Consider the following 26,895-nt stretch of genomic DNA (forward strand, 5'->3'; position numbering starts at 1 on the left):
TTGTCGTGAAGATAACACACTTTGTAAACCACTCTGAGTGGGTGTTAAGTTGTCCTGAATGGCAGTATATAAATGGATTGTTATTAGTATTATTGTACTGTGCCTGAGGTTAAAGAATCTGGCCAGGCCAGGATGTGGCAACTAGGTAGCAGGCAGCTTCTGTGACCACCCAAACCCCACGGAAGCTGGTGGGCCCTCGCCTTGGCCCTCAGCCCTCCCTGTGCTCTGTTGTAGGGGCTTCCACCATCTACGACAAGCAGGGCCTTTGCAGGGGTGGCACCTGCCCTGTGCCATCCAGTTCCTTACTTGGGAGGTGCAGCTGAGGCAGTTCAGAGTCTTTTAGAAGAGGTTTGCTCTGATCCCCCACCCCATAATGGGGCTGACTGAGCTCCTGCTGGGTTTTGGGAGCTGCCACGAGCCTTTACTGCTTCGGCTGCGTTGTTACCCAGAGTATCTGAAACGGCGGGCAGCTGCCCAAGAGCCATAGCATTGCGTTAAGATGGCAGTATCCGACCTTAGGAAGGAAGACAACGGAACGCGAGCCTCGTGTCACAGCCATCCCTCTTTATTTCCATGCCAAAGGCTGTCCTTCCCCCCTCCCCCTCCCCCAACACACCCTCAGCAGCTGGAGTGCCCGAGAGAGAGAGAGAGCCCTTCCTGAGCAGCAACAGGGACCCGCGTTGCGCACCAGAGTGGGCCTCTTGCCTCCAGAGGAGCGTTTTGACCACACCCCTCCTCCGGGGGATGGCTAAAGCACCTCACCTGCTGGAACTCTGGCTGCCTCCACCTGCAAGGGCCGGAATCGGACCCTCCGGGATGAGGTTGGCCCTTTCATGCTCAGCTCTCCCAGCAATTGCCTCGGTGCTGGCCTAGTCCACAAACACTCCCGGGCAGCAGCTGTGGCGAAGCAGGGAACGCGCTGTAGCTCCAGGAGGCATTGTGGGCCCCCTCTGCCCGTAACGTGCCTCTCTGCAGACTCAGCAATGGTCAAGAGGCCTCTGCTCGCACCAGAGGGGCACGGCCACCGGCTCGCCTGGGGCGGTCCTGGGTGGGAAGGGCCAGGCAAGCCCCTTTCATGCGCTCTTCTGGCTGCGCCAGGGAGAGCTACTTCCAGAAGAGCACGTTCCACAGCAGGAGCCAGCAGGGGTAGACGAAGAGAGCCACCAGCGGGAAGACGATGGAGCCGTAGAGATGGTGGTCCAGCAGCCCCTCGGCAATGGCCTGCAGGAACTGCTGCCAGCCCTCCAGGACTGTGATGGGGCACTCAACGAGCTCCTGGTACAGGAAGATGCAGAAGAGCAGCGTGGCGGCCGGCGTGACCAGCACCAGGAGCACGGCCTGGAGGGGCCTGGAGGGGGAAGGAAAGCAAGCAGCTGGGGCTGGGAGCAGGGCTGCTGCCGGGAGGCTTGGTCCCTGCACGCACGCACGCGCACCCAGCTGCTGGAACCACCAGAAAATGTCTGGCTGCAGCCCCTTCATTTCCTCTCCGCAACAGCCAGCTGAGCAGTGGAAGGGGAAGAAACAAAACCAAAACCCCCGGGAGGTTTCAGGGAAAGCCAACCCAATGTTGCCTCTCAGTGTATGTGTAGGGGAGGGAACCCAGTTCCACAAAACGCTGTTCTGAAAGGGAGAGGGGAACAGATTACAGCTGTAAATCTGCCCCACGATTGAAGATGCTCCCAAACTGTGTCTGAGCCCCAAGGCTAATGCCACACTCGGCACTGAGAAGGAAGTAAAAGAAACAAACATTCCTGTCCTCTCAAAGGTTTGCAGCCATGCAACGGTGGCTCTAGGGGCACAGAACCAACCGCTGTAGACTCTCTCGGGGGCTTCTGATTCCAACTACCTACTGACCCGCTTCGATGGGATGTCTTCCCCAGGGCTGCAACTGCTCAGCCATGGAGACGGGGGAGCCGTTGCTGTGAGGACCCCTGACCCCTCCCGTACTCACTTGGGCCCCGTGGGCTGGACAACGGCAGCCACGGGCACCAGGGTGACAGCCAGCAAGAAGCCCAGGGAGAAGTTGACGAGGGCGATGCACCCGAGCTGCATGGCCAGGTAGAGCAGGGACAGCAGCTTCAGCATCATCCAGCCACGGTCGCTTCCGGCCCCCGTCAGGACCCTGCAGGGCACCAACGGGGAGCTGCTCAGACCACGGGCCAGCCGCCTCCACCCCTGGCGATGTGGCGCCCCAGAGCCCACTCCTGCCCCTCCGCCCAGCCCAGCCGGGCCTCCGGCTTCACAGCGCCCAGCTCGACCCCTCTGCGTGGGTCACAAGGCAGGTCCACGCTCCCTCGCCCCCTCACCTGTGTGTGTTGTGGGGCAGTGCCAGCCCAGCCACATAGATGGCAATGGCGGTGAGCACCACGGCCTCTGACTCGGAGACTGGAAAGTGGCGTGTGGCCATGCGTAGCCCCAAGATGGGCAGCGAGTAGAGGGCCAGCCCTGTGGCGTGGCAGATCAGCAGGGGAGGGACCAGCGTCAGCAGGCTCGGTTTGGGCTCCTGCAGAGAAGAGAAGTTTACTTGGTGCTTGTGGCAGCCTCCCTATAAGCAGCTGCCCCACAGAAGAGAGGGGAGCTCTAGCCTTCGTGGGTGCAAGACAAAAAGAGCCTGAAGAACGTGTACAAAGAGTGTCATGCGATTTCCCAACCAGTCCTGCCGAGCCCAGAAAAATGGCCCTGTCTCATCAGAAACAAACAGGAACATGGGCTCCAACAGCCGAGGCATGCAGCAAGAAGGGCCAAGACAGATCAGGCACTGACCCCCCGGAGGTCAAGGCAAACCCTGCCCCACAGTAACCCAGACAGCATCCCACGCACCTCGCTCGCCACAGGGCCAACAGGGTCTCCATCGCAAGGCTGCTCAGCAGGGTCCACATCGCATCGACTTAGCTTCATCCACAGATCCAGAGCGTGGGCAGGGTCAAGGGAAATCCACCAAGTGCCTACACATCCCGGAGAAAAGCCCAACCCAACCAGGCGCGTCCTCCAATGCCCTGGAAAGGAGCTGCATGGCCACTGGGGGCTGCTACGGCAGAGCCCCTGACCCCGGGCAGGAACAAAGGGGGCCTGGGGGTGGCTTTGGGTCTTCCAGGGACCCCTGGACTGGCTCCCATTTCTTTCTGCTGCCACAGCCTCTGGAAATATTACCGTGAATGGGTACACACAGCTGTGTGGCCGGGAGGGAGGATGTGGGTGGAGACTGTGAGGCGGGAGACACTCCCACTGGGCTTCTCTGAGAGCAGCCAGCTGAGGGAGAGGGGAAGTGACAGGCAGCTGCCCTCCTCCCCAAGGCCTTCTGGCTGCCGCCCACCTGCACGTCAAGCCGGCAGGGCTTCAGCAGAGCCGCTGCCAGCTGCCCCGTCGCCCCGGGGCTGGGCTGCTCCCCTGGAAGGCCTTGCAAGGGCCCCGGCTTCTGCCAGGCAGTCCCGACTGCCTCCCACCCGCCGGTGCCAGCAGGATATCTTCAGGACGAGGATGAGGATGAGGAAGCCAAAGGCCGGCATGTAGACCCCAATGGAGACGAAGCGGGAGAGCGAAGGCAGCAGGTAGAAAAAGTAGGACTGGTGCAGGCGTTCCAGCAAGTTGTTCAGCTTCCGGAACATGCCCTCCAGGGTTCTGCGGAGGACGGCCAAGGGGGCAAGAGCTGCAGCGCTCCCTTCCTCCACGAACCCTAACCCTCCTGCCGGCCGGCCGGCCAGCCACGCATCTTTCCAGCACCCTGGCTGCAGTTCCCAGCCTGCTGGGCTCGGGTGACCAGCCCCTTGCCGTACTCACTTGCCGACAGTGCCCATGTCGTACTTGTGCTGGCGGAAGCTGTTGATGCCATGCACCGTGATTGCCTCAATGTGGTACCGCAGAAAGAGGCCGTGGTCGCCCTGAGGCCGGCCGGAGCCCTGCTTGAGCACCATCAGCAGCATCGTCTGCAGGGAGTGCAAGTACGCGGGCAGCGAGTCCCAGTCGGAGCGCTGCAGCTGCAGGGGAAGAGAACCAAGCTGGAAAAGCCGGGAAACCTCACAAAGGCAAAAGGTGTAATGCAATTCCAGCCTAAACAATTCCAAACTGACTTCTCATTCAGCATATTTCATTTTCAAATTTAATAACGATACCAAGTCATATTTCCTATCTATGTATTAAGCATAAAGGCAAACTGGCATCCGATCAATCCCAGAAAAAGGCAGAGAACTGCTTAATTTTATAACGAAAGAAGCCTAAATGTTTAAAGTGCAAATGCTCATATATACAGTATGGGATGTAAACGCAAGTAAATTTCCTGTGCTTTTATTCAAGGGATTTCAAAAGCACCGGTGCCTATAAAAATCTCAACAGAGTATGCACACATGCCCAGAATCATGCAGTTGGTACAAACAGCTCAATAAATATCTCGGAACCTTTGTCACGTGCCGCCTTGCCCTTGTCGGCCAGGGCCGGGGGCAAGGCAGACCTCCTCCCCAGAACATCCTTCCCCTCCACCGCCAGACAGCAAGGGACCGATTTGGGGCACAGCGAGGGTGGAGAAGCAGGCTAGAGCCTCAGGGAGCGGTGGGAACCCACACACATCAGCCAGAAGCCTCTGCAGCCTCCCCGTTTGTGGCACACCGCCGTCTGCACTGCAGGGGCAGAGGGCCTTCCAGCCCCTGCTAACTCCCAACCGGACGCCCCAATCCATTCACCTTGCCCTGAATGGTGCAGAGCAGCCCGCTCTTCTGGCAGAAGGCATAGAAGAGGTTGACCAGGTCCAAGTTGGGCAGCTGCCCATTTAAGCCCTCCACAGCGACATCAAAGCTGGTGATCACGTCGCTGCTCAGCTCCAAGGAGATGGCGGCTTGGATGGCTCCAGCTCGGCCCAGCATCCCTGATGACAGGACGTCTAGAGAGGAAACAGAGCCCGGGGGTGGGGGGGATGGGGGGTGAGGCTGCGTGCGACCCAAACGCCCAACAGAAGAAAGCCTGCGAGAGGGGGGGGGGCGTGGGCAGGAGGGCTGGAGCCACAGCCCAGTGGCTGCTCTAGGTCCACTCAAGTCTCCCCAGGAGAGAGACGTGCAGGCAGCTTTGGGACCTCTGAGGACTGCAAGTGTTTTGCAGGGACAAATGGCAAGCAAGCTGCACCACTCAGTCCATGGTCTGAGGGCCAAAAAACTGGATTATTGGTAAAAGGGAAGGTGGCAAAGGTTAGTATTTTTCTGAAAGGCGTACACGTCTACGTAACTGAAAGGCTCCATGGGAAGGGAAGCTCACCTGTGACGTTCACGTCGTGATAAGCCTCCAGCCAGGCCTCCATGCCAATGAGGTCGTGCTCGTTCACGAGGAAGATGATATCCTTGGCCCAGTAGATCTGACCTGGGGCAGGAAGACAGCCTGAGCTCTGCCCCAAGGGGGCTACGCACACCACCTGAGCTCTCCAACCATAGACGCTTCCAGGCAGGAACTGACTCTGACTTTTGCCCATTTTAAATGCCAACCGCCCGGTGAGCGTGCAGCTATTTAAAACTCAGCTTTTTAAAACACACAGATGGAGAAGAGAATGCAAAGAAACATCTGTACTGGGCCAAAGTTGAGCTCACACCACATCCAGCGCAGGCCCAGCTCCAGACTTGCAAAGCTTCCTAGCCCCAAAAGGCCCAGTGAAGTGGGGCGGGGCAGCCTTGGCCTCCAGCTCACCTCGGAAGTAGGACGCCAGTGCCAGCATCAGTCCCACAGCCTGATTGTTGTGTTGGCCCTCACTGCAGGGAACGCTCAGCACTAAAGACTCCGTACTGGCCGCCCGGGGAGCCCTCAGGATCCCGTAGACATTGGTCCCCTTCACCATCTGCAAGGAGCAGGGCTCAGCAAACAGAGCACAAACGCCCCTCTCCTCTGAAGTCACGGCCAAGTGACTGGGATCTGACTGGGTAGAGAGAGCCCCCCCCACACACACACAGAAGTCCCACCTCCTGCCCCCAAAGCACAGTTAGTAGCATAGCTGCCTGCCCCCCTCCCCACAGGGCCTCCTAGGCTTGGCACGTACGTATCTCTCTCGGAGCTCATCCGGGAAGGGCAGCGTGCGGGAGAAGGTCTGCTTGTACACCTCCAGGCCCAGGTTCCACATGGTCTTCTCCAGCCAGGCCACGGGCATGCCCCTAAGGACAGACAGGGATGCCTGAGCACGTGGACAAACCCCACAGCCCCTGCAGACCAGCCAGGCGGCCGGACGCCCACTTAAGGGACAGGCTGATAGTTCCAGGGCAGTAACTCGTCACAGGAAAACTGACCCCACAGGCTAATCCAACGGGCGAGAGAGGAGGCTGCAACGTGCACAACCCACAGTACCTAAGGCCCCCAAGATCTGCTTAGGTTTATGTTTTTACAGACAAGCTCCAAGCTCGGACTTTGGCGGATCTCCAGGGGAAGGGAGCAGCCTCCAAGTGTTGCTTTCTGGTGGCCTCTCATCTTCCATTAGGACAGCTTCCTCAAAAGGTGAGGCGGGTGGGCTGTGTAGATTGGAGCCAAATGCCAGAAATGTGGCCTGAAGGGCCCAAACTGCTAGGCACAGCTGCGGGAAGGGAGGCCCTCCCTCGGAAGCCACATGGCTTGTGCTAAGATGCTTCGCATAGCCAGCAAAATAAGAGGTCCTTCCCTTCAAGGCCGTGGCTTTCAGACTGCGTTCCGGGGAGCCCTCCTACAGCAACGTAAGCAGCACCCTGCAGATCAGGCCAGCGAGGGTCCTCCAGCCCAGCGTCCTCTTCGCATAGCAGCCGTCCAGGTACCCTAAGAGGGCGGAACAAGCAGGGCGCCAAGGCCGGGGGCCTCGGCTTATGCTGCCCACCAGCACGGGAGTCCAGAGGCTGGCTGCCCCGGGGCCAAGGCCCCCTCTGGCCTATGGAGACTTTGCTAAAGCCGAACAATTCCACCTCCAATGAGCGTTTCCACCTTAGGCTAACTGCTCTGCCGTTCCCCGCCTGCTCCACAAGGTCTCTCGTGCAGACCTGGCTGCCCACTTGCAGTGGTGCCCTCCCTGTTCATCTCATTCACGAACTTTCCATGGTTAAAAGAAGAGGTCTTACCTTCTTGGGGGGCTTGCTGGGGGGGGAGGGGAGGGGTCGGCCACCCGCGCCCCTTCCCTGACCGGAGGTGGGAGGGGCGCATGCCGTCGGGGCCTCAACTAGGGCGGCCCCTTCGGAGCGTCTCCAGGCCTCCTGGAGGGGCCCGGCTTCCCCCCCGCCCGCCCGCCCGCCCCCGGGCCGGAGACTCACCGCGCCGCCTTCTTGTGGCCGGCGAACTGGCGGGCGTAGGCGAGGGCGCGCGGGGCGGCGGCGAAGCGCTCCTCCACCATGGTGGAGCCCATGGCGTTCTCCGACATGTAGGCGCGCAGCGTGCAGGGCTGGAAGGCCAGGCCCAGGAACCAGCCCAGCCCGGCCGCGAAGCTCAGCGCGCTGCAAGGCACGAGGCGGGCGGGGGGCGGCGGTCAGGACGGGCCTGCTGCCGCCGCCGCCCCCCCCCCCGCGGGGCACCCCCCCCGCCCCCGCCCCCGCCCCCGCCCGGGGCCCTTACCAGAGGGGCGTGTTGAGCCGCAGCAGGAGGCGGGCGAGGGCGCGCCGGCGGTAGGGGTCCGAGAGCAGCCCCATGCTGCCGGCCTGGCGGGCTGCGGAGAGAAGGGCGGCTCAGAGGAGGCGCGCGGGCACGCCGCTCCCGCCCGCCTCGCCTCCTGCTGCAGTGAGTTCCGCGGGACGCTGGGCCTGGCTATGCTCCCCGCTGCTCTCCGGCGACTGCGGTGGCTTCCTTCCCGGCTGCTTCCGCGCGCAACCCCCGCGGCCGGCGAGAGAGTCCGGCCGAAACCCCCACCCCCCCCGTTTCCCAGATTCCCTGCAGGGGCGCCCAGAGCCTCCGCAGCCCGAGGCAGTCTACCTCCGTCGGGAGGTCTCGCCAGCCAGCCGGCCGGCCTTCCTCTCGCGCCCCGCCGCGCACGGGGGAAAGGGAGCCGGCGGAGGGGGCCTGGAGGCCCCCTGGAGCCCCCCCCCTTTCCCGGCCTACCTGCCCCTCCGGCCTCCCTCTCTCTCTTCCGCGGCGGCAGCCAGTCCCGCCCCCGGAAGGGACCCAGGCGTCCGGCGGTGACGTCGCTCGCCCCTCCCAGGGACCCGCCCCGCGCAGGACGCGCAGGAGCCTCGGAGCGGCGGCCCGCCGGGCCCAGCCTCCGGAGCTCATTTGCAAGTACGTGTCAAGCAACGATGCCACAGGGCCCATACATGCAAACTTGCAAAACCAGCAGAGATCCAATCCAGAGCGGAAGAAATACTGAAATAGGGCATAAGCGGTTCTCTGGCTGATACACAGAACTACCCAGTAGGATCACACCCAGAGCAAAGGACAGCGCATAGCAGCACGTGATACCAGTCAAGTCTATGATCCTGAGCCCTCTACTGAGGCATCCCTCTGAGACCACCTCCTTACAGAACAGGCCCCCTATCTGAGTAAGAAAGCCCTCTTGCATAATTCGGTTTTGCGTAGTTTGCAGAAAGCCAGGAGAGTGGGGGCTCCCCTAACCTCTTCAGGCAAGCCATCCCATAAAGCGGGGGCCACCGCAGAGGATGCAGGTGTGCAGGCAGCTCCTAATACTGCCCATGTGCAAGGCAGAACCCGAAGGTGGTCCTGTTCAGATGAGCAAAACTGCCATGGTGGGAGAGAGGCAGTCCTGTAGATATGCCTGCCTAAGGCCAGGAAAAGATTCCTATGTGATAGCCCAGTAAACTTACAGGTAGCCAGTGGAGTGACTGCAGAAAGGGGGTGATGCTCATTCTTCTCCTAGCTCTCGAGAATAACCAAGCGGCAGCATTCTGCACCAGCTGGAGCCTCTGAATTAGCTTGGATGTGGGATGCGTTTGGGGCTTCTCTGGGGCTGACCAGATTCAGAGTGCCGTGGCTGGAGGCGGCTGCTAATGGCAGTGGAATGTGGGTGAGGGGACCCCCTCTCTGCATGGGGATCAGCGAGGAGTAAAACTGCTCCCCTGTCTGGGTTGCTGGAGAAGGAGAACATGGAGCTGGCTTGGCTGACAGAGACCTGGCCGGAAGGAACTGATGGGCTGTCTCTCAATTAATTCCGCTGGGGTCTGCAGCCCTCGCCTACCCCACAAGTGAGGCCACGGGGAGGGGGGGCCTCTCGCCCTCCATGAATCCCCCCCTTTCACAGAGTCCTGTTGCAAAGTGTTGCGGGCACTGTGGGGCTGTTCCTTAGGGTTTGGTCCCAGGCATAGATTGGGCATTGCACTTCTTTACTGGCCACCTAGTGCCCCCCACCTGACCTGGCAGAGGTGATTTCGGGGTTGGTGCAGGGGGCACCTAGACTGACTGTCCTGGGTGAGGTCAACATTCATCTCACACACTGCCTGGGCCTGGGCAGGGTTTCAGCGCCTCTTTGGACACTCTTGGTAGCGCTCAGTTTGTGACAGGCCCCATCCATGACCAAGGCCATACCCCAGATTTAATCTTTTATCCTGAAACTTTTGGGGGAAGATCCAGTTTGGGGGCTGCAGATTGAGCCTGTACCATGCTCTGATCAGCACCTCCTCAAGGCACGGGTGAATGTGGTGCCCACACTCTGCAGCTGGGGACAATTAAAATGGAGACGTAGGAATCTGATTGAATTCCAGAATGCCTGGGGGAATTTTAATATTCTAGTCCGGTAGCCCCTTAAAGACCAGTGAGATTTTCCAGGGTATTCACTTTTTAGAGTCAAACTGCCAGTGAGGGGGAGCTCACCACCTCCCTAGGCAGCTGATTCCACTTTTGAACTACCCCGACCATGAAAAAGTTTTTCCTAATATCCAGCCAGTACCTTTGTGCTTGTAATTTAAGCCCATTGCTTCACATCCTACCCTCTGCTGCCAACTGGAACAGCTCCTTGGCCTCCTCCAAATGACAGCCTTTCAAATATTTAAAGAGTAATCATGTCCCCCCTCAACCTCCTCTTCTCCAAACTAAACATTCCCAAGGCCCTCAGCCTTTCCTCGTGGAGCTGTCTCCAGACGCCTGATCATCCTCGTCACTCTCCTCTGCACCCTCTCGATTTTGGCCACATCCTGTTTTCTCATCTGTCTTCACTGGTGAAGATGGAGGGCAATTCCTGTTCCTGGACGGAAGTTTTCATGAGGGGAGGACGAGGAACTGGGGCCACTAATGGTAACAAACCACCAGGATCAGGTGGCATCCAGTCCATCCGAGAGTCCTTAAAGAACTCGCATGTGAAATTGCTGATTTCCTAAGATAGGGAAGATATCCCTAAAAACAGACTCTGCACCAGAGGACTGCCATCTCTAAACGCCTCTTGTCTTGAAAACTCTACAGGGTCACCATAAGCTGATTGGCTGTCGCAGCAATTTAACAACACAGACGTTCCTTTTATCTTTTGACAACCAATAGTAGACAAGTGATTCTTTAAATGCTAGAACAGACCAATCATAACCTGCTCCCTTAACTTTGTCAGCTTTGAAAGATTTATGAAGCTTATCTTGCACCTGTAACATGGCATAGCTTGAAAATTTGAGGAATCAGTTAAATCTAAATCTTTATATTGTAATCACTTATGAAAGATCTTTTTTATAGCACATGCCAATTAGTGTAAAAGATGCCAGTCAGGTAAGAGATTAAAGTTTTGATGAAGGAAATCTCAGAAAGATCTAGGTGAGAAATATATTTGTCTGGCTGCTTATTGAAATGCAATGCATTTCATACATCTTATTTTAAATCAATCAGAGATTCAATAGATGTTAGGGAGAGTGAATCCTTGTTATGTGTATTTTGTTCATTATGACTGATGGATTTCATTTTAACAATCCTTTATATTTTAGTATCTTGCTTAATTTAAAAGATTAGAATAAAAGGATTAGAATTAAAGAATAAACTTTAAGTCTCTTTTTGCCTTGATGAGAAAAGTTAAAACGAGGGGAAACCACACAAATTATTTGTACTAAGTAACAGGTTCTTCGGGGAGAAATCTCATTTTTAGGTCTCATTATCTAAAGCCTTCGGAGCTGTTCAGATTCAGAATCTCAGAACTGGATGGTTTGGAGGTGTGGAGAAATGCTTTTATTTGTAGGTTTGGATTGTGTCACCCCCAGTTTAAAAAGTGTCCCTTAGCTGTGAACGAGTAAAGAGGGGGAAGGAAAGCAAGCCAGGCGAAGACTGGGGCTGTCATGGGTTACTCCTAGGCACCCCAAAGGGGCAAGAAGGGGCACTGCTCGCGGGTCAGTGGGGTTCTTCTGCGTGGAGGCACAGATAAAACATTCTGTTACTCATTGGTAAATAAAGGTGGCATCTTACACTGGCCAAGGCCTAAGACTTCCCTTGTTCTTGGGTACAGATACGTGGTCTGACCCAGCAAGCCAATTCTTGGGAAGAGCCCTCCTTGGCACAGCTGGCAGGAAAATCTTCCGAGAGAGTGAAGCAGAGGCCAGGGGCCCCTCCCTCTCACAGGAGCCCAGGAAATATTGAGGAATGTGTGTCTTTCCCTCCCCTTCCCGGAGAAAAGCAAGAGAACAAGCGGCATCTGAGCTGGAGGCCTTGAGGGAGGCCTTTCCACCTAATGCTGGGGGGGGGGGGCTGATCAGAAACGGAAGGGGGGAGGGCTCGTGGGGGCCATGGCCTGCCAAAGAATCCTGCTTAGTGGCTGTTGAATCAAAGCTGAGAAGAAGCCTCGCTTGTGGCCAGGCATGGCTCAGGGCAGAGCTCGCATGTACGTGGCAGGTAACCGTCTCCCCCCTTCTCTGCTCTGCTGCTTCTCTACCCAGGAGATGAACTGGAGGGATCACTAGGGGGGAAAAAGAGACAGACACAGAAACGCAGCATGTGCTGCTCAGAGCCAAGCTACAAGTGACGCCTGACACAGGCTGGACACTTGTCAGCTTCCCTCAAGTTTTGATGGGAAATGTAGGCAGCTTGGCGGAATGTTGGACAAGTGACAGTTGAAAAGTCCGTTGGACAGCAGTCGGAGAGCCAAGCTGCCAGACCAGGACACGCCTACATTTCCCATCAAAACTTGAGGGAAGCTGACAAGTGTCCAACCTGTGTCAGGCATCTCTTGTAGCTTGGCCCTCAGAGGGCTATAGCCGAATGCTGTGTCTTGTTACTTCCAGGCCCAGGCACAAGAGCTCGGAGCTTGCTTGCTTGCTTGAGCTAGCTATCTAATCTTCTCCCCAGTGGGAAACCAAGCGGCTTACCACATTCTCCTCCTGTTTCATCCTCCAGTCTCCTTCCCTGTTGCAGTTTGTCTGTTCCGGTTGAGTCGGTCTCCCCGCAAGTAAGGAGGCGCCTCCATCCCTTCCCTCGGCCCATCAGCTGGCCATGATTGTTCCTGAGAACGATCAGCAGGGCCTTGGGATGGGCTTGCTTGTACACTCCGTAAAGAGGTGGGAGCGCAAGTTACCTTGTAGTAGGTCAAGTGATGCGGTGGCGGGGGGGGGGGGGGGGGCTTCACTGTAAGCGCATTTCCAGGCCCCTCCTCGTGCAGAGGAAGGTGTGTAAAACTGGGCAGAGGAGAGGGAAACGATGCTTGTCTTGTGGGTGCAACCATGGATTTGGGGGGTGGCTCACAGGGCCCAGGGGACAAAGACCCCAGGCGGCCCGGCAGCGGGCTCCCTCCGCTCAGCGCAGGGCAGGGCAGGTTGAGCCGCACTCCATGGTTTCTTTGCAAGAATATTTATTCTTTGACAAGTAAAAAAAAAAGGCGGCAAATCCCGGCAGCCCCCCCCCCCCCCCCCGCGGCTCACTTGCCCAGCAGGGCGGCGGCGTCGCGCAGGTGCTCGCGCACGACGCGGTCGAGCAGGGCGTGGAGGTGGCGGCAGGCCTGGGTGGCGGCGTCGAGGACGCGCGGCAGGTGGTCCTGGTGCAGGCGGGCGTTGAGCTCCAGCAGGGCGATGTGCTGGGCCTGGGGCAGCAGGGCCAGGGCCAGCTGGGGCCCGCCGGCCGCCTCCTCCACGTAGTTCAGGTCGGCCAGGGCGGTGTCCTCCAGGAAGCCGGCCGAGCAGGCGCACACGTAGTCGCGCATGGGGATGCCGGCGTCCAGCAGCGCCAGCGTGGCCGCGTTCACCGCCGCGCAGTAGTTGCCGCCGTCCGCCTGCAGGATCTGCGGAGGGGCAGGCGGGGCAGCGGCTCAGGCGGGGCGCCGCGGCCAGGGGACCCGCTCCTCGGCCGCCGCCCGCCCGCCCGCCCGCCCCCAGGGCCCCCCCCCGGCCCGCCCCCCCCGGCCCGGCCCACCTGCACGTAGATGTCGATCTGCGAGCGCGGGAAGAGGCGCGTGAGGAGGGCGGCCTCGAAGGTCTGCTTGAGGTGGAGGCTCATCTCGGCCGAGGCGCGGTCCCCGTGCGGGCGCCGCTTGCGCTCGGCCGTGCTGAAGGTGGCCATGCTGTACTGGCAGTTCACCAGCGCCTGGGCGTGCGGCGCCTTCCCGCGGGAGCCGCGCAGCTGCCGGGGCGAGAGGAAGGAGAAGGGACGGGGCGAGTCAGGGCCAGGGCCAGGGCCAGGGGCGCCCCGCCTCTCCCGCCGCCCGCCCGCCCGCGCACCTCGTGGGGCCCGTAGACGACGGCCAGCGCCTTGGTGTTGCCCTGCTCCAGGTAGGCCGAGCCGTCGGCCTGCGCGAAGACGCCCATGCGGGCGCGCAGCTGCCGCAGCTCCCCGGCGCGCCGCCCGTCCAGGCGGAAGCCCTGCTCCGACAGCAGCTCCAGCCCCGCCATGCTCGCCGCGCCCGGACTACCACTCCCGGCCTGCCCCGCGCCGGCCACTGCGGCTGCGCGCGCCGGCCCCAGGCCCCGCCCCGCCAGGTGGGCAGGGCGGGGCCGCGGCCAGGTGCGCCGCCCGCTCCCGCTCAAGCACCCCAAGCGGGGGGGGGGGGGCGCGCCTCGGGACCTCATGCCGCGCAGAGGGGCCGCCCCTCCCCCGAGGCCAATAACGTGACGATGCCTTTGAAGATGCTGCGGCTCCGTTTTTTATAAACTTTTACAGTTTTTTATAACAATTCAAAGGCGCGCGCCCGAGCCGAGCCGAGCCGCGGGAGGAGCCTGGCGCGCAGCCGCCCCGTCGGGCGGGGGCGGGGGCGGGGGCGGGGCGGCGCCTTCTCTCCCTGCCGGGCTGGCGGCGGCGGCGGCCCCTGGGCTTCCCTGCGATGGCGCGGCCGGCGGCGGGCCGCTTCCAGTTCGCCATCGACCGCGGCGGCACCTTCACCGACGTGTTCGCCCGCTGCCCCGGGGGCCGCGCCCGCGTGCTGAAGCTGCTCTCCGAGGACCCGCGCAGCTACCGCGACGCCCCCACCGAGGGCATCCGCCGCGTCCTGCAGCAGGTGAGGGCGGCTCGGCGGGGGAGCAGCAGCGCCGTGCAGCGGTTAGAGGCTCAGGCCGGCCCCGGGGGCATCCATGGGGGGCGGGGGCAAGGACAGCCACGTTCAGGCCCCCGAGCCGCTGAAAGGGCTTCACCAGGCACCGGCTGGCTAAGGAGGCGGGCTTCAGGGCGAGCTTCGGCACAGCCAGGGAGCCCCCACCAGGGACGGCTCGCCTCTCGCCCCCCTTCTGCACAGGGCTTGCCCCAAGACGGGCAGCTGGTCCTCAGCCGAGTGGGCAGGGTAGGCCAGCGGGCGGGCTGCATCAGTCAGCGCTGGACTGTGTGTGCTCTGGGTGCTGGGCGCGCTAGGGGGCCTGGTCCCTGGGGCAGATTCCTTGGCAGAGGCAAGGCCCGGGTCCAAGAGGGGCTGACCCAGCTGCTGTTTTGGCAGGCTGAGCCAGAGGCCGAACGGGCACTCGGAGGCCTTCCTCTGCCCCCACTGGGCCACTGCTGGGGCGGGGGGGGGGGGGCGGTGATGGAAGCCAGTTGGCGTGGGCCGTGCAGGCAAACGACTTTTCATTTCCCCCAGGAGTGCGGCCTCCCGTTCCCAAGAGACCAGCCCTTGGACACGTCGTGCATTGAGTGGATCCGCATGGGCACCACGGTGGCCACCAACGCCCTGCTGGAGAGGAAGGGGGAGCGCCTGGCGTTGCTCGTCACAAAGGGCTTCCGGGACCTGCTGTACATCGGCACCCAGGCCCGGCCCAGGATCTTTGACCTGGTGAGCCGCTTCTCCTCCCTCCAGGGCTCGCCCGTCGCTTTTTCTCCTGTTGGTTTCACCCCTGCAGGAGGGGGTGGTGCTGAGCTGCTCCTTGGGATTGGCTGATGGGTTGGAAGGAGGCATATTCCTGCCCTCTGGCCATGCAGGCAGCTGCAGAGCCCTCTGTGAAGGTTTCCCTCCCCCTTTCCAGCGAACTGGAACGAATGCTCCTGGGAGGGCTCCCCAGGATGAAGGCACTGCTCCTCCCAACAGCGTTCCTAATAGGCTGGCTCTCCGTGGGGCAGGATGTTCTCAGCAACCCACGCTGTCCTGAAGTGCCCCAGCTCCTTGCTGTCCCTCTGGGGGGCGGGCCTTGGAAGGAGGCTTCCTTGGAGTTTCAGAGTTGACGTGGGAAGGGAATAAGTGGCTGCTGGCTGGATCAGGCCGAAGTCCAGAGAGTCCAGCAGCATTCAGCTGGGGGCTGGAGGCGTTTGTCCTCTCTCCAAGGGCTCAGAGGTATACTGTTTCTGAAGCTGGAGGTTCTGTTTAACTGTCCTGGCTAGCTGCTGCTGCTGCTGAACCCATCCTCTTCGAATGGACTTAATGCATTTTAAAGAGCCCATTTTTCTTAAGACAGCCAGCAGGGGGAGCCACAGGCATTCCTGGGACCTGTCCTTTGAGGATGCTCCCAGGTGGAAATATGACCGGAGGTGCCTCTGTACCGCCTGCAGCTGCTCCAAATTGCTGGGGTTAAGTCAGCAGACATGGCTCTACCAAGTGGTTGCATCTTTACTGAGGGTGACACTTTCTCCACCCTCCAACCTAGCGGAGTGCAAAGGCAGGCCCCTCAGAGGGCGCTTCAGGGGGGGAGCGTTGCTTTGTGCAGCTTCCGAAGCCCCCCCCTCCCTGAAGCCCCCTTCCACATCCGCACTCAAAAGCACTTGCACCTGCCATCAATCTAATCACCTTCGGGGAGTTTGCCCCCCCCCCTCAATGTTGCATCAAGGCGGCTGCTTTTATCTCCTGTTCCCTCATCCAGGGCAGCAAGAAGTTATTTGCAGGCCCAGGGCTAATGTACAAACTCTGGGGAGTATCCTGGAAATGCTAGATGAGCTTTCACCAAAGGTTGTGAAAGAATTTTTTTTCTTATTCATTTGATGTGTGAATGTACGTAGGAAGGGAGTTTCCATTCACGTAAAGAGCCTATTCACAAATGGAGGCACTGTGCCTGCTTGGAGCATTCCTTGCCTATCCTTGCTGCCGCCTGTGGGAAGGGTGACCCCTCCCTTGCTTTCGAATATTGGTTGCCCCTTGGCCTCCCTGTGATATGTCCCTTTCCCGTGTGATCTTTGGTCTTCTCCTTCCCAGGCAGTGTCCATGCCAGAGATGCTGTATGAAGAAATCGTGGAAGTGGACGAACGCCTGATTCTTCAGCAGGAGGGATGCCAGCTTTTTGGTGGTAGCCAGGCAGTCACAGGTAACCAGTCTTTTATTGGGGGTGAAATACTCATAGTCATTCACTACAGGTTAAAATACAGGCATTATTTAATTCTGAACTGGCCTGTCGAGTGTGGATCAAAAAATGCACACAGCAGGTCCAAGGACAGACAAGGGTGACCTTGCTGCAAACTGGAGGGAACTCCTAGGTTTGTGGGGAAATCTGTAATCTAAAATAAACAAGCAAACTTTATGAGGGTTGAACCCTGCTCCCTCTCAATAAATGAAACAACATTTGTAGTTTTAAGAGATGAATGCTCCCTGAATATGAGAATAAGACTACGTTCTAAGATCTCGGTAGTTGTTTTGAGAGTTGCTAGGCAACCAGAACACTATTGCCTAGCGGGTTTGGGTTTTGTCGGTCAGAATGAGAGCAGGAGGAGACTAAAGAAACCAAAAAAGGGGAGAGGGAGGGGCGAGGAATACAAAAAGGTGGGTCAGAGAAGTGAGGAGGGGCTGTTGAGAAAGGGAAACCTGAACACTTGGGGCGGGGGTAATAGTAGGTGGAGGGGGAGAGGGAGAAGAAAGCAGGAAACAGAGATGGCTGCCAGGGGAAGAGGAAATGGTGTGGGGAGAGGGTAATGAGGGGATTAGATGCCCCCCTCCCGTTCTCTTGGGTCTCCCACTTGTTCCATTATAAAAGCCATATAAAACACACATTTTGTCTAAAAAACCCCACAGGAGAATAAATAGTTTAGGAACTGCCATCCCGGTTTCAGTCTCATTTGAAGGCCTTCTGAGACAGAAATGCCTCCACTTGACTCTGGGATGCCTCTAGTAAGAGGCCGACTTCACCCCAAAGAAAGGCAACTTGCAGGCGCTGGGAGATCAGGGGTGGGGAAAGCCCTCGCATGGGTCCCAGCCAGCGCTGCGCGTGAATCTCAAGACGTGCTCATCACACATGCCGGAGTGGTGGTGATCCTTCGGGTGCTCTGGATTCAAACCGTCTGACGCACTGAAGGCCAAACCCAGTGTGGTGGCATTGAGCCTGGACGTGAATGGGGAGCCAACGCGACTGGAGTGGCCCTGGCTGTGCATCTGGAGCCAGCGCATTGCAGCGAGGGCCCCTGAAGCCCTAGCTTGAACCAGCTGAATTCCAGACTGCCTTCGAGGGCGGTCTTGCAGGGACTGTGCTGCAGTAATCTGGTCTCGGTGTAACCAGGGAGCCTGCGACTGAGGCCCCAGTCAGGTGGGGGTTGGGCAGGACTGCTGCCGTCTCTGGGCTGGATCCTGGTGTCCTGCCTCGCTTGCGGAGGGTTCATGCTAGGGTCAGGGCCATCACGCTGTGATGTGGTGGCTTCTGGTTCCTGGAAGGAGCTTCTGTGTGTGTGGGGGGGGGGGGTGTCCGGTCCCAGATGAGGACAGCTGTTTGATTTTGCTTTTTTGCCCAGGTTTAACGGGTGACTCCTTGGTGGTGCAGAGACCGGTGGACTTGGAGGCCCTGCGGGGGCCACTGAAGGAACTGTTGGCTAAGGGGATCCGCAGCCTGGCCGTGGCGCTTCTCCACTCCTATGCGTGAGTTGCATGCTTGGTGTGGGAGGAAGTGGCGGCTTGTTCCCCTGGGCTCAGCCTGCTGGCTCGGTGGGAGAGGCTTGCTGTCCCCGCTGGACTGACATCCTGGGAGAGGGGCAGGGCCAGGGTTACCTGAGCAGCTGTGCGCCTGGGGGGCTTCCCTCCTTGGCAGCACAGCCCCATTCGCAGCCCCTCTGCCACCAGGCCGTTTCTTCCGGTGCCTGCATCTTGACGTGGCACCCTGGTCTGGTGGTTGTCAAAGCAGTGCCCCCCCTCCCCCCAAGCCCAGGAAGAAGCAAGCCAGGCAGGGCTCTTTCCCTGGCGTTGCACAGCTGGGGAGGGGGGAGACCTGCCTCAGTGTAGAATCCGTGCTCCAGAGAAAGGGGCAAACCTCAAGGAGGCAGCCCTTCCCCAACATACTACGGGAGTGCGTAGGGGGTGGTTCTGCCCTCGCTGCTGCTATGCTAAGCCCCCCCTCAAGAGACGTCAACTTCTCTGCTGGCGCCTCGGATTCTCTCCTGTTTGCTTCCCTCCCCACCAGACTGTGGGCTCCTGACCTTGCTGGCAACATGAGTGAAGGTCCAGCCAATCTTAGTTATGCAACGAGGCCTTTTCAGAGAGGGAATTCAGATGAGACTTGCCGGGGCTTTGCCTGTGGAGCAGATCCAGCAGGAAAGTGCCGGGGGGCGATTCCCATCTGGCAGCTCAGTCCGCAGAGCTGCCAGCTCACGAAGCAGGCCGGGTGTTGTTCTTGTGGCGGGTTTGTTCTGGCAATGGATTTGGAAACCGACATGCCTGGAATTCCACAGGAGGAGGAGGAGGCTCTGTTGTAAAACCTCCCGAGAGGCCCCTTGTCTCTTGCAGCAGAAACAAACAGGAGTCCTTGTGGTACTTTTGGAGATTGGCCAGCCTCGGGGCCCAACTAGACGTGCAGCTTTTTTAAGAGCTGGGTGTGGGCTCCGTGTGGGTGCACAGCAGCTACAGAGAACTGGGGGGGGGGAGGCAGGAGCCCCCCTGGGCCCGTAGTGGCATCCCAAGGGCTCTCCTGTGTTTCATAAGACCCGCGGTGTGTCTGTCTGCAGGGAACCTGGGCCCCCCAACTCTTTAAAAGCCACACGTCTAGTTTGGCTCTTAAGTTTGCATGGAAAAGAGTCCACTCGGTCAGACAAATGAAGTGTCCTCGTGTCCTTGCTAGGCACGAGGGGTGTGTGTGTGTGCGCGATGAGGTTATGAAGAAAAAAGATGTCGCAGGCAGTGCCGTTTATCGTTTTTTTCTTCTCCACTGAGCTGAGCAGGGCCCCCTTGAAGACTGCCCCCCTACGAACGGTTACAGCAACCGGTAGGCATGCCTTCTCTGTTATGGCCCCCACCTGGTGGAACGGCCTGCGGGAGGCGGGAGGTCAGGGAGACTCCCACATTTTGTAATTTTGCAGGACATGGAAAACGAAGCTCTTCAAGAGGGTATTTCCATGAAGGTGACAGGATGTCATCAAATGGAATTCTCTAGGATGTGTAGTGACTAATGAGGGGTTACCAAAGGGTTTAATGTAAGTGCCTGTGAATTTTGTAGGCAGCGCCCACCCAGAACTGCATTGTTTACTTGATGTATTCTGCTGTTTGTAGTTGAGTATTCTCTGATTGCGAGAGCCCCCCTTACGGCAACGCATTAGATGTCTCTAGCTTGTTTGTTAATTGCTTTATTGCTTTGCTTGTGATACGCACTAATGCAGTGGACGTCCCCCGGTGGCAGAGAGTGTCCAGTTTGCAATTTCCATCTTCCAAAAGAGCCGCTCTTTGTTCTGTTTGTGGTGGTTACACTTTCTCTTCTCTGTGGCCAGGTTGCTGTGCCGCCTAGCAGCCTCCGGAGAGCGCAGAGGTTGGTGGAGGCGCTGGGCCTTAGGGTTTCCATCCATGGCCTGAGGCGTGCCTCAGGGAGAGGTGCAGAGCTTTCCCATTCTCTAGTCCCTCTGGCAGTGGCTCTTCCAAGCCCTGAACTATCTGCCAACTGTACACTTTGCCCAGTTTCCTGGAACATGGAGTAACATTATGGAACCTAGAATCACAGGGTTGGAAGAGACCTCTAGGGTCGTCTAGTCCTACCCCCGGCACAATGCAGGAAATTCACAACTACCTCCCCTCTCCGCACCCCCAGTGGCGCCTGCTCCATGCCCAGAAGATGGCAGAACACCATCAGGATCCCTGGCTGAACTGGCCTGGGGAAAATTGCTTCCTGACCCCCAAGGTAGCGATTGGCATTGCCCTGGGCATGTAAGAAGGGGCCACGAGGACTAAGCACTGATGCAACCCTTCCTGCCCTCCCTCTCATGATCTGCCCAGGTTCACAGAATCAGCATTGCTGTCAGGTGGCCATCTAGCCTCTGCTTAAAAACCTCCAAAAGAAGGAGAGCCCACCACCTCCCGAGGAAGCCTTTAACACTGAGGGACCCACTCTCACTGTCAGGAAGTTCTTCCTCATGTTTAGCTGAAAGCTCTTTAGATATGGGCCGTTTTCACACTGCCAAATATAGCACAAATTTTGCAGAATGAATCGCTTACCTGCGATCCACCTTGTTGCGCCTCGTTGTGCTCCCAGCAGTTCACACTTGCTTCAGAAATCGCGCGACATTGACGATACGTGTTCACGTCACAGTTGACGTCAGGGCTGCACCGCCTGCTTTCTCCACCTTTTTTTTTTTTAAGTAACCAAGATTTGCACTCTCGTCCTTCCGCAGCGCTTCCTCGAGACCTCCGCCTGCTCCCTCCCCGCCCCTGATGGCTGCAGCGGGCAGGCTAGCCGAAGGCTCTCCCCCCCCCCCCTGCGACCTTCCCCTTCCCCTGCCAGCGCAGCCCGCTTGGCCCCGGCTCCATGCTGTCCTGTTCGGAGCTCTCCGGGCAGCCGCCCGCCAGCCCCACAATCCTGGCTCCCTCGAATATCGCGATAGTGCAAGTCACTCCCTTAAAAAAAAACTGGTCTGCTTTATTCATTCAGAGAAACATCACAATCGCGCAATTGGTATTTTTTTCTTTCTTTTTTTTTTAAAGAGGGTGTCACTGGGAGCCGGCAAGGGCTAGGGGGACCCCTGGACTTGCACAGGAAAATCTCCCCCAAGGGTTCTGGACAAGAAAACGGGGGAGGGGCTACGTGGGAAGTCTCTGATGAAGCATTTCCAGTAGTTTTTAATTGTCTCCCGTCGTTCCCTTGAACAGCTAAAAAAGCACGAAGCGGAATAAAGGGAACTCCACGATTGCGGGATGATACAGGGATTCACGGGTTTTAGCAGAAGAATAGCGAACGCATGCACGAGTTTTACGCTACAATAAGGCAGTGTGAAAACTGACTTAATTTCAAGCTGTTGGTTCTGGTCCGACCTTCTGGGGCAGCGGAAAACAACTATGCACCATCCTCTATATGACAGTCCTTGAAGATGGTTATCGTATCACCTCTCAGTCGTCTCCTCTCCAGGCTAAAGATACTGAGCTCCTTCAACCTTTCCTCCTAGGACTTGGTCACCAGACCTCTCACCACCTTCATTGCCCTCCTCTGGACACATTCCAGCTTGTCTATATCCTTCTGAAATTGTGGTGCCCCAAACTGAACGCAATACTCTAGGTGGGGTCTAACCAGAGCAGAGCAGAGCGACACCATCACTTCTCGTGATCTGGACACTCTGCTTCTGTTGGTACAGCCCAAAATTGCATCTTTCTTTTTAGCTTCCACATCACACTGCTGTCTTATGTTCAGTGTATGGTCTGCTAAGACCCCTAGAGCCTTTTCGCACATACTACTGCCAAGACAAATCTTCCCTATCCTATAATTATGCATTTGATTATTCCTTCCTAAATGCAGAACTTTGCATTATCATCTCTATTGAAATTAATTTTATTTGTTTTAGCCCAGTTTTCCAGCCTGTCAAGATCATCCTGTATCCTTACTCTGTCTTCGACCGTATTTGCTACCCCTCTCAATTTAGCATCATCTGCAAATTTAATAAACATTCCCTCTATTCCTTCAGCCAAATAATTTATAAAAATACTGAACAGAACAGGTCCCAGGACTGATCCCTGAGGAACTCCACTTGTCACTCTTCTCCAAGAGGACGAGGAACCATTAACTAGTACTCTTTGGGTCAATCTGTCAGGTACAGATCCACCTAGTAATAGGATCCAAACCACATTTTACCAGCTTGTCCACAAGGATATTATGTGGAACCATAGCAAAAGCCTTACTGAAATCGAGATAAACTATGTCTACAGCATTCCCTGATCCAGCAAGGTAGTAACTTTATCAAAAAAAGAGGTAAGGTTAGTCTGACATGACTTGTTCTTGAGAAACCCATGCTGGCTCTTAGTAATCACAGCCATCCTTTCTAAATGCTGAAGGACTGACTGTTTGATGACTTGTTCTAAGACTTTTCCAGGTATAGGTGGTCAAGCTGACGGGTCGGTAGTTACCCGGATCCTCCTTTTCCCCCTTCTTGAAGATGGGGAGAACATTTGCCCGCCTCCGATCTTCTGGCCCCTCGCCTGATCTCCAAGAATTCTCAAAAATAACAGACAGAGGCTCAGAAATTACATCTGCAAGTTCTTTTCGTACCCTTGGGTGCAATTCATCTGGCCCTGAGGACTTCGTTTCATTTAAAGAAACTAGGTGTTTACGTACTCCCTCTATGCTGATCCCAAGCTGTAATTCCTTTCCCCCATCATGTGTTCTGTTATCGCCATGTTGAGCACCATCCTCGCAGGAGAAGACTGAGGAAAAGGTGGAATTGGGCAGTTCTGCCCTCTCTTCATCACCTGTTACAATTTCACTTCCCTGTCCCTGCAGTGGGCCTACCATGTCCTTGCTCTTTTTCTTACTTTGAACATAAGCAAAGAACCCCTTTTTGTTGTTTTTAACATCTCTTGCTAGCCTACGCTCATACTGAGATTTAGCTTTTCTAACACTCTCTCTGCAAGCATTGGTTATTTATTTATATTCATCCTTGGTTATAAGGCCCTCTTTCCATTTCCTAAATGAGTCTTTTTTATTTCTCAGTTCATTAGAAAGCTGTTTATGGAGCCACCGTGGCTTCTTTAGGCTCCTCCCATTTTTCCTTCTTGTAGGAATCATTTGTGATCGTGCCTTCAATATTTCGCCTTTAAGAAACTCCCACCCCTCTTGAACTCCCTTCTCCTTAAGTATTTCTGACCTCGGGATTCTACCCAGCAGAGCTTTCAGTTTGTTAAAGTTTGCTTTCCTGAAGTCCATCCTACCTGCCTGACTACGTACTACGCCATGTTGGGGAACGTTGCTCAAAAGAGCCACGGGTGCCTGCAGAGCCCCTGAATATCTCTGCACTCTACTGTCTATTTATTTCTTTAGAGCACTCAAATGTCCTCTCTCCAGAAACCTGCTTTATTGCGCTGTCTTTTAAAACTCTGTAATCCACTCTGAATCTTTTCAAGAAAGCTGGACAAGAAATGAAGCAAATTAATTAATTAAATATATAAATGTGCGCCTAGCAGGGATCCACCCTGTGTGTCGTATGTTGTTCGAAAAGTGCTCCAAGTCTCTTTTTTGTTTCCCAGCCAGCCGAGTTCTGGTCCTCTTTGGTGCAGAGACAGGCCTGAGAATGTGCCGCATGTCTGAACGGCTTCCCTTGGCAGGGGAGTGAATTACTTTGCCTAATGAATGCTAGTCCCAGCAAGGGGTGTGTGTGGGGGGGGGGTGCATGCAGGGGCCTAGGTGTTTCGATTGTGCCCCTCTTCCACTCCTCCATCTTTAATCCTGACTTGGGGGGGGGGGCTGTTTGCTGCCTGGAGCAGGAGTCAGGGGGGGGGGGGGATCCTTTTCTTGAGGGTAAGCACAAACGTGGTTTGGAGGCGCTTTGCAAATGACTAGACGTGAGAAACCTCAGCTGGCCTTTTCCTGTCCCGCCCCCCACCCCCACCCCATCGGCTTTTGGAGCCTTCCCAGGGACCCCTCTGCTGCAGGGTCTGTCTAGGAAGGGGCGTTGCCACCCCTGCTCTGCCCGGCAGCCTCCGGGCATGGGGTGGAGCAAGCCCAGCCCCGCTGAGCCTTGTCTGTCTCTGGCAGGTGGCCGAACCATGAGCAGCAGGTGGGGGCCCTGGCCCGGGAACTGGGCTTCCAGCAGGTGTCGCTCTCCTCCGAGGTGATGCCGATGGTGCGGGCCGTGCCTCGTGGCTACACAGCATGTGCCGACGCCTACCTTACCCCTTGCATCAGCCGCTACCTTGAAGGGTTTCGGGCTGGCTTTGCTTCCCGGCTCCAGGTGAGGAGGAGGGGGTGGATTTGGGTTTTCCCCGGAGTGGGCAGCTTGGAACAGACATCTTTGTTCCCTTTGGCTCTCTGGCCACGGAGAGCCTCAAATCCCTCCTTTGCCAGGTGCTCTTTACGTGGCCTCTGAATGCATGGCCTGCTTTGCAGGACTGTTGTGCAGAAGAACAAAAACGCCCAGCTAAAGCAGACGAAAGTCCCCTATGGGTCGCTGGTGGCCCTAGCAGCCCCACTGCAGCCCTTCCCAGGAAGTGGGTCTGTCTCTGGTGACCATCCAAGCTGCTTGGACCCTTGCAAGATTGCTGATAAGATTCCAGCCTCCAGGCAGATTATTTGCTTATGGACTTGCTTCATTTATACCCGCCTTTCTCCTCAGTGGGGGGCAGGGGGAACCGAAGTGGCTCATATCATTCTTCTATCCTCCCATTTTGTTTTCACAACAACCCTGTGAGGTGGGTTAGGCTGAAAGTGTGACCGGCCGGAGGCCGCTCCACAGGCTTCCATGGCGGAGTGGGGACTTGAACCGGGGTCTTACAGATGCTAGCCCAGCGTTCTGACCACTGGCCCACACTGGCTGTCGTGCCCTTGCGGGATACCAAGGGCTCTTGCTCTGCTCCAAGGGGCTGTTTCAGAGCTCCTCCTTCCAGCCTCAGGAGCCGCTTTCCAGGCAGCCGTTGGCCCAGGAGGCACATTTTCTTCACAGCTGCCGCTGCTCGAGTTCGGCTGCCGAGGGCAGCCCCGTCTAAGGCACGTGGTAGTAATCTAATCTAGCTGTAACCAGGGCCTGCTCTACACGGTCCATCTAGAACGGGGGGCACCTTATATCCTGGGTTAGACTTCCCGCTCACCAGTAGCACTGTCGTCTCGCTTTTAAGTTCCACTTGCATCCGCCCCCCCCCCCCCACACAAAACTGCCCCCCCCCCGGCACCAGTCCAGAGATTCTGCAGCCTCCCCAGGATCAACTGGAAGAGCGAGCGAGAGCGGAGGGTCGTCCGTCCGTCCGTCCATCAGTGACAACCCAGCCCAGTCTCTGGATGACCTCACCCAGTAGCTTCTTACAGAAGGCACGGGGGTGGGGTGGGACCTTGTGGGACCCCAAAGGCCGTGGGTCTGTCTGAGCAACGCCCCCCAGCACCCCCTTCTGGAATCTGCTCTTCAGGGAGCCTTGGAGCCACGGCTGGACGGCGGCTCCCAATCCCAGCCCGGGAAGGTGGTCTGGAAGGAAACCACAACTGACGGTATCGGAAGCCCTCCCGGAGCAGGTCTTGCTTGAAGGCGCTCCAGGGGACTGGGAAGACCCCGGGTTTTAAAAAAAACGCTTCGTCTCAATGGGATCCTGTCTCCCCCCCCCCCCCCCCGCACGAAGCTCAGGGCAGCATTCGGTCCCCTCCTCGTGTCCTCAACACAGTCCTGGGACGAAGGGTCCTTTGAGGGGTGGTGACCGGCCTCTACAAGACTAGCTAGCTCGGCCACACCGAACAGGTGAACCCACTTGTTAGTATCATTTCCTGGACAAAATGTTTATCCCCTGCCCTTGAGAAAGAATCCCAGGGAGGCTGTTTGCAGAATCCTTCTGTTGCCCGCCCCCCCCCCCCCGTCCTCCTCTCCTCTCCCTGTTCTGCTTCTGCAAATGGGGGGTGGGGTGGGGGGAGCCGGCGTGCCAGCGGCAGGGGGCCCTGAATTCTGTGCTCGCCCCTAAACCTGTTCTCCTTTCCCCACTTGGTATGGCTGCACCTGTGCTAAAGTGAGGCCAAGACCTGGGCTGAATCCACATTACCTCGGCGCGTCCCGGTGTTGCACTAAATGTTCGCTAAAGTGTAGCATCTTTCTAGCATGATTCAGAAATCATGCTTCAAAGATGCTATACTTCCGGGTGTGTAGCAAACATTTAGTGCAACACCAGGCCACGCCGAGGTAATGTGGATTCAGCCCTGTAATGAACTCTAAAGAAGAATAGCAATTAAAAAGAGTCCACCCATTCTGCATATTCATTAATAGGCTAATTATTGGGAATTGCTTCGTGGAACAAACAATTGCTCAGAGCAGTGCTAGGCGTTTAAGAGACCTGCGTGCTGCCCTTTCCCCCACGGGGCCGGGGCTCCCCCTGCTTGTGAGGCAGATCGGCCGGGCCTCCCCCTCTGCCACCACCTCCCAGAGAGCTTTCTTGAGAGCCCTGCGGGCGCACCTTGTGCAGGACTCCAGCCAGGCATGTGATGTGAGTGTTGCCAGGGGAAAGGAGCGAGAACCTTCGGCTGGGCAGTTGGCCCCGGCCTGACCTTGTCCCTGCGCCTCCCCTCCCACAGGGCGTGCCTGTCTTGTTCATGCGCTCCGACGGTGGCCTCACCCCCATGGACGCCTTCAGTGGGTCTCGCGCCATCCTCTCGGGGCCAGCAGGCGGAGTTGTGGGCTACGCGGTCGCTACCTACCGCAGGGAGGACGGGCAGCCCGTCATCGGCTTTGACATGGGAGGTGAGAGAGTGGCCTGGAAGAGGCTTTCTTGCCTGGCAGGGTAAAAAGGGAGCAGAGCAGGGCTGGTATGTTCCCATGCCAGGTGGGGGAGCTGGGGGC

General features: G+C 57.5%; 3 protein-coding genes across 4 annotated transcripts in view; 1 reads left to right on the forward strand and 2 right to left on the reverse strand.

The window, feature by feature from the left end:
* Window positions 1-527: 527 nt before the first annotated feature.
* On the reverse strand, window positions 528-8,071 carry GPAA1 (glycosylphosphatidylinositol anchor attachment 1). 2 transcript variants are annotated; one of them, XM_054985176.1, is made up of 13 exons: window positions 8,011-8,071; window positions 7,531-7,621; window positions 7,233-7,412; window positions 6,008-6,119; window positions 5,662-5,809; window positions 5,239-5,340; window positions 4,674-4,870; window positions 3,778-3,974; window positions 3,465-3,618; window positions 2,821-2,913; window positions 2,307-2,503; window positions 1,952-2,122; window positions 528-1,348 (listed from the first exon to the last, which is right to left on the reverse strand). In XM_054985176.1, the coding sequence occupies exons 2-13, from the start codon at window positions 7,602-7,604 to the stop codon at window positions 1,105-1,107; spliced, it is 1,869 nt and encodes a 622-aa protein (XP_054841151.1). In that variant the 5' UTR covers window positions 7,605-7,621; window positions 8,011-8,071; the 3' UTR covers window positions 528-1,104. The 2 variants fall into 2 exon arrangements, with proteins under 2 accessions (XP_054841151.1, XP_054841149.1); XM_054985174.1 differs by lacking the exon at window positions 8,011-8,071 and adding an exon at window positions 7,885-7,983.
* A 4,620-nt stretch (window positions 8,072-12,691) lies between these two features.
* Window positions 12,692-13,742, reverse strand: EXOSC4 (exosome component 4). The gene is made up of 3 exons (XM_054985597.1): window positions 13,530-13,742; window positions 13,225-13,431; window positions 12,692-13,093 (listed from the first exon to the last, which is right to left on the reverse strand). The coding sequence occupies exons 1-3, from the start codon at window positions 13,698-13,700 to the stop codon at window positions 12,734-12,736; spliced, it is 738 nt and encodes a 245-aa protein (XP_054841572.1). The 5' UTR covers window positions 13,701-13,742; the 3' UTR covers window positions 12,692-12,733.
* Window positions 13,743-14,071: 329 nt separating this feature from the next.
* OPLAH (5-oxoprolinase, ATP-hydrolysing) overlaps window positions 14,072-26,895 on the forward strand; it is a 30,395-nt gene continuing 17,571 nt past the window's right edge. The window contains exons 1-6 of the mRNA XM_054984575.1: window positions 14,072-14,302; window positions 14,870-15,061; window positions 16,409-16,517; window positions 17,929-18,052; window positions 24,126-24,321; window positions 26,631-26,796. Of these exons, the coding sequence (XP_054840550.1) occupies window positions 14,129-14,302; window positions 14,870-15,061; window positions 16,409-16,517; window positions 17,929-18,052; window positions 24,126-24,321; window positions 26,631-26,796 (961 nt within the window). The 5' untranslated portion in view covers window positions 14,072-14,128. The remainder of the gene's footprint in view (window positions 14,303-14,869; window positions 15,062-16,408; window positions 16,518-17,928; window positions 18,053-24,125; window positions 24,322-26,630; window positions 26,797-26,895) is intronic.

Source organism: Eublepharis macularius, chromosome 7 (genome assembly GCF_028583425.1).
Source record: "Eublepharis macularius isolate TG4126 chromosome 7, MPM_Emac_v1.0, whole genome shotgun sequence".
Classification (NCBI taxonomy): domain Eukaryota; kingdom Metazoa; phylum Chordata; class Lepidosauria; order Squamata; family Eublepharidae; genus Eublepharis; species Eublepharis macularius.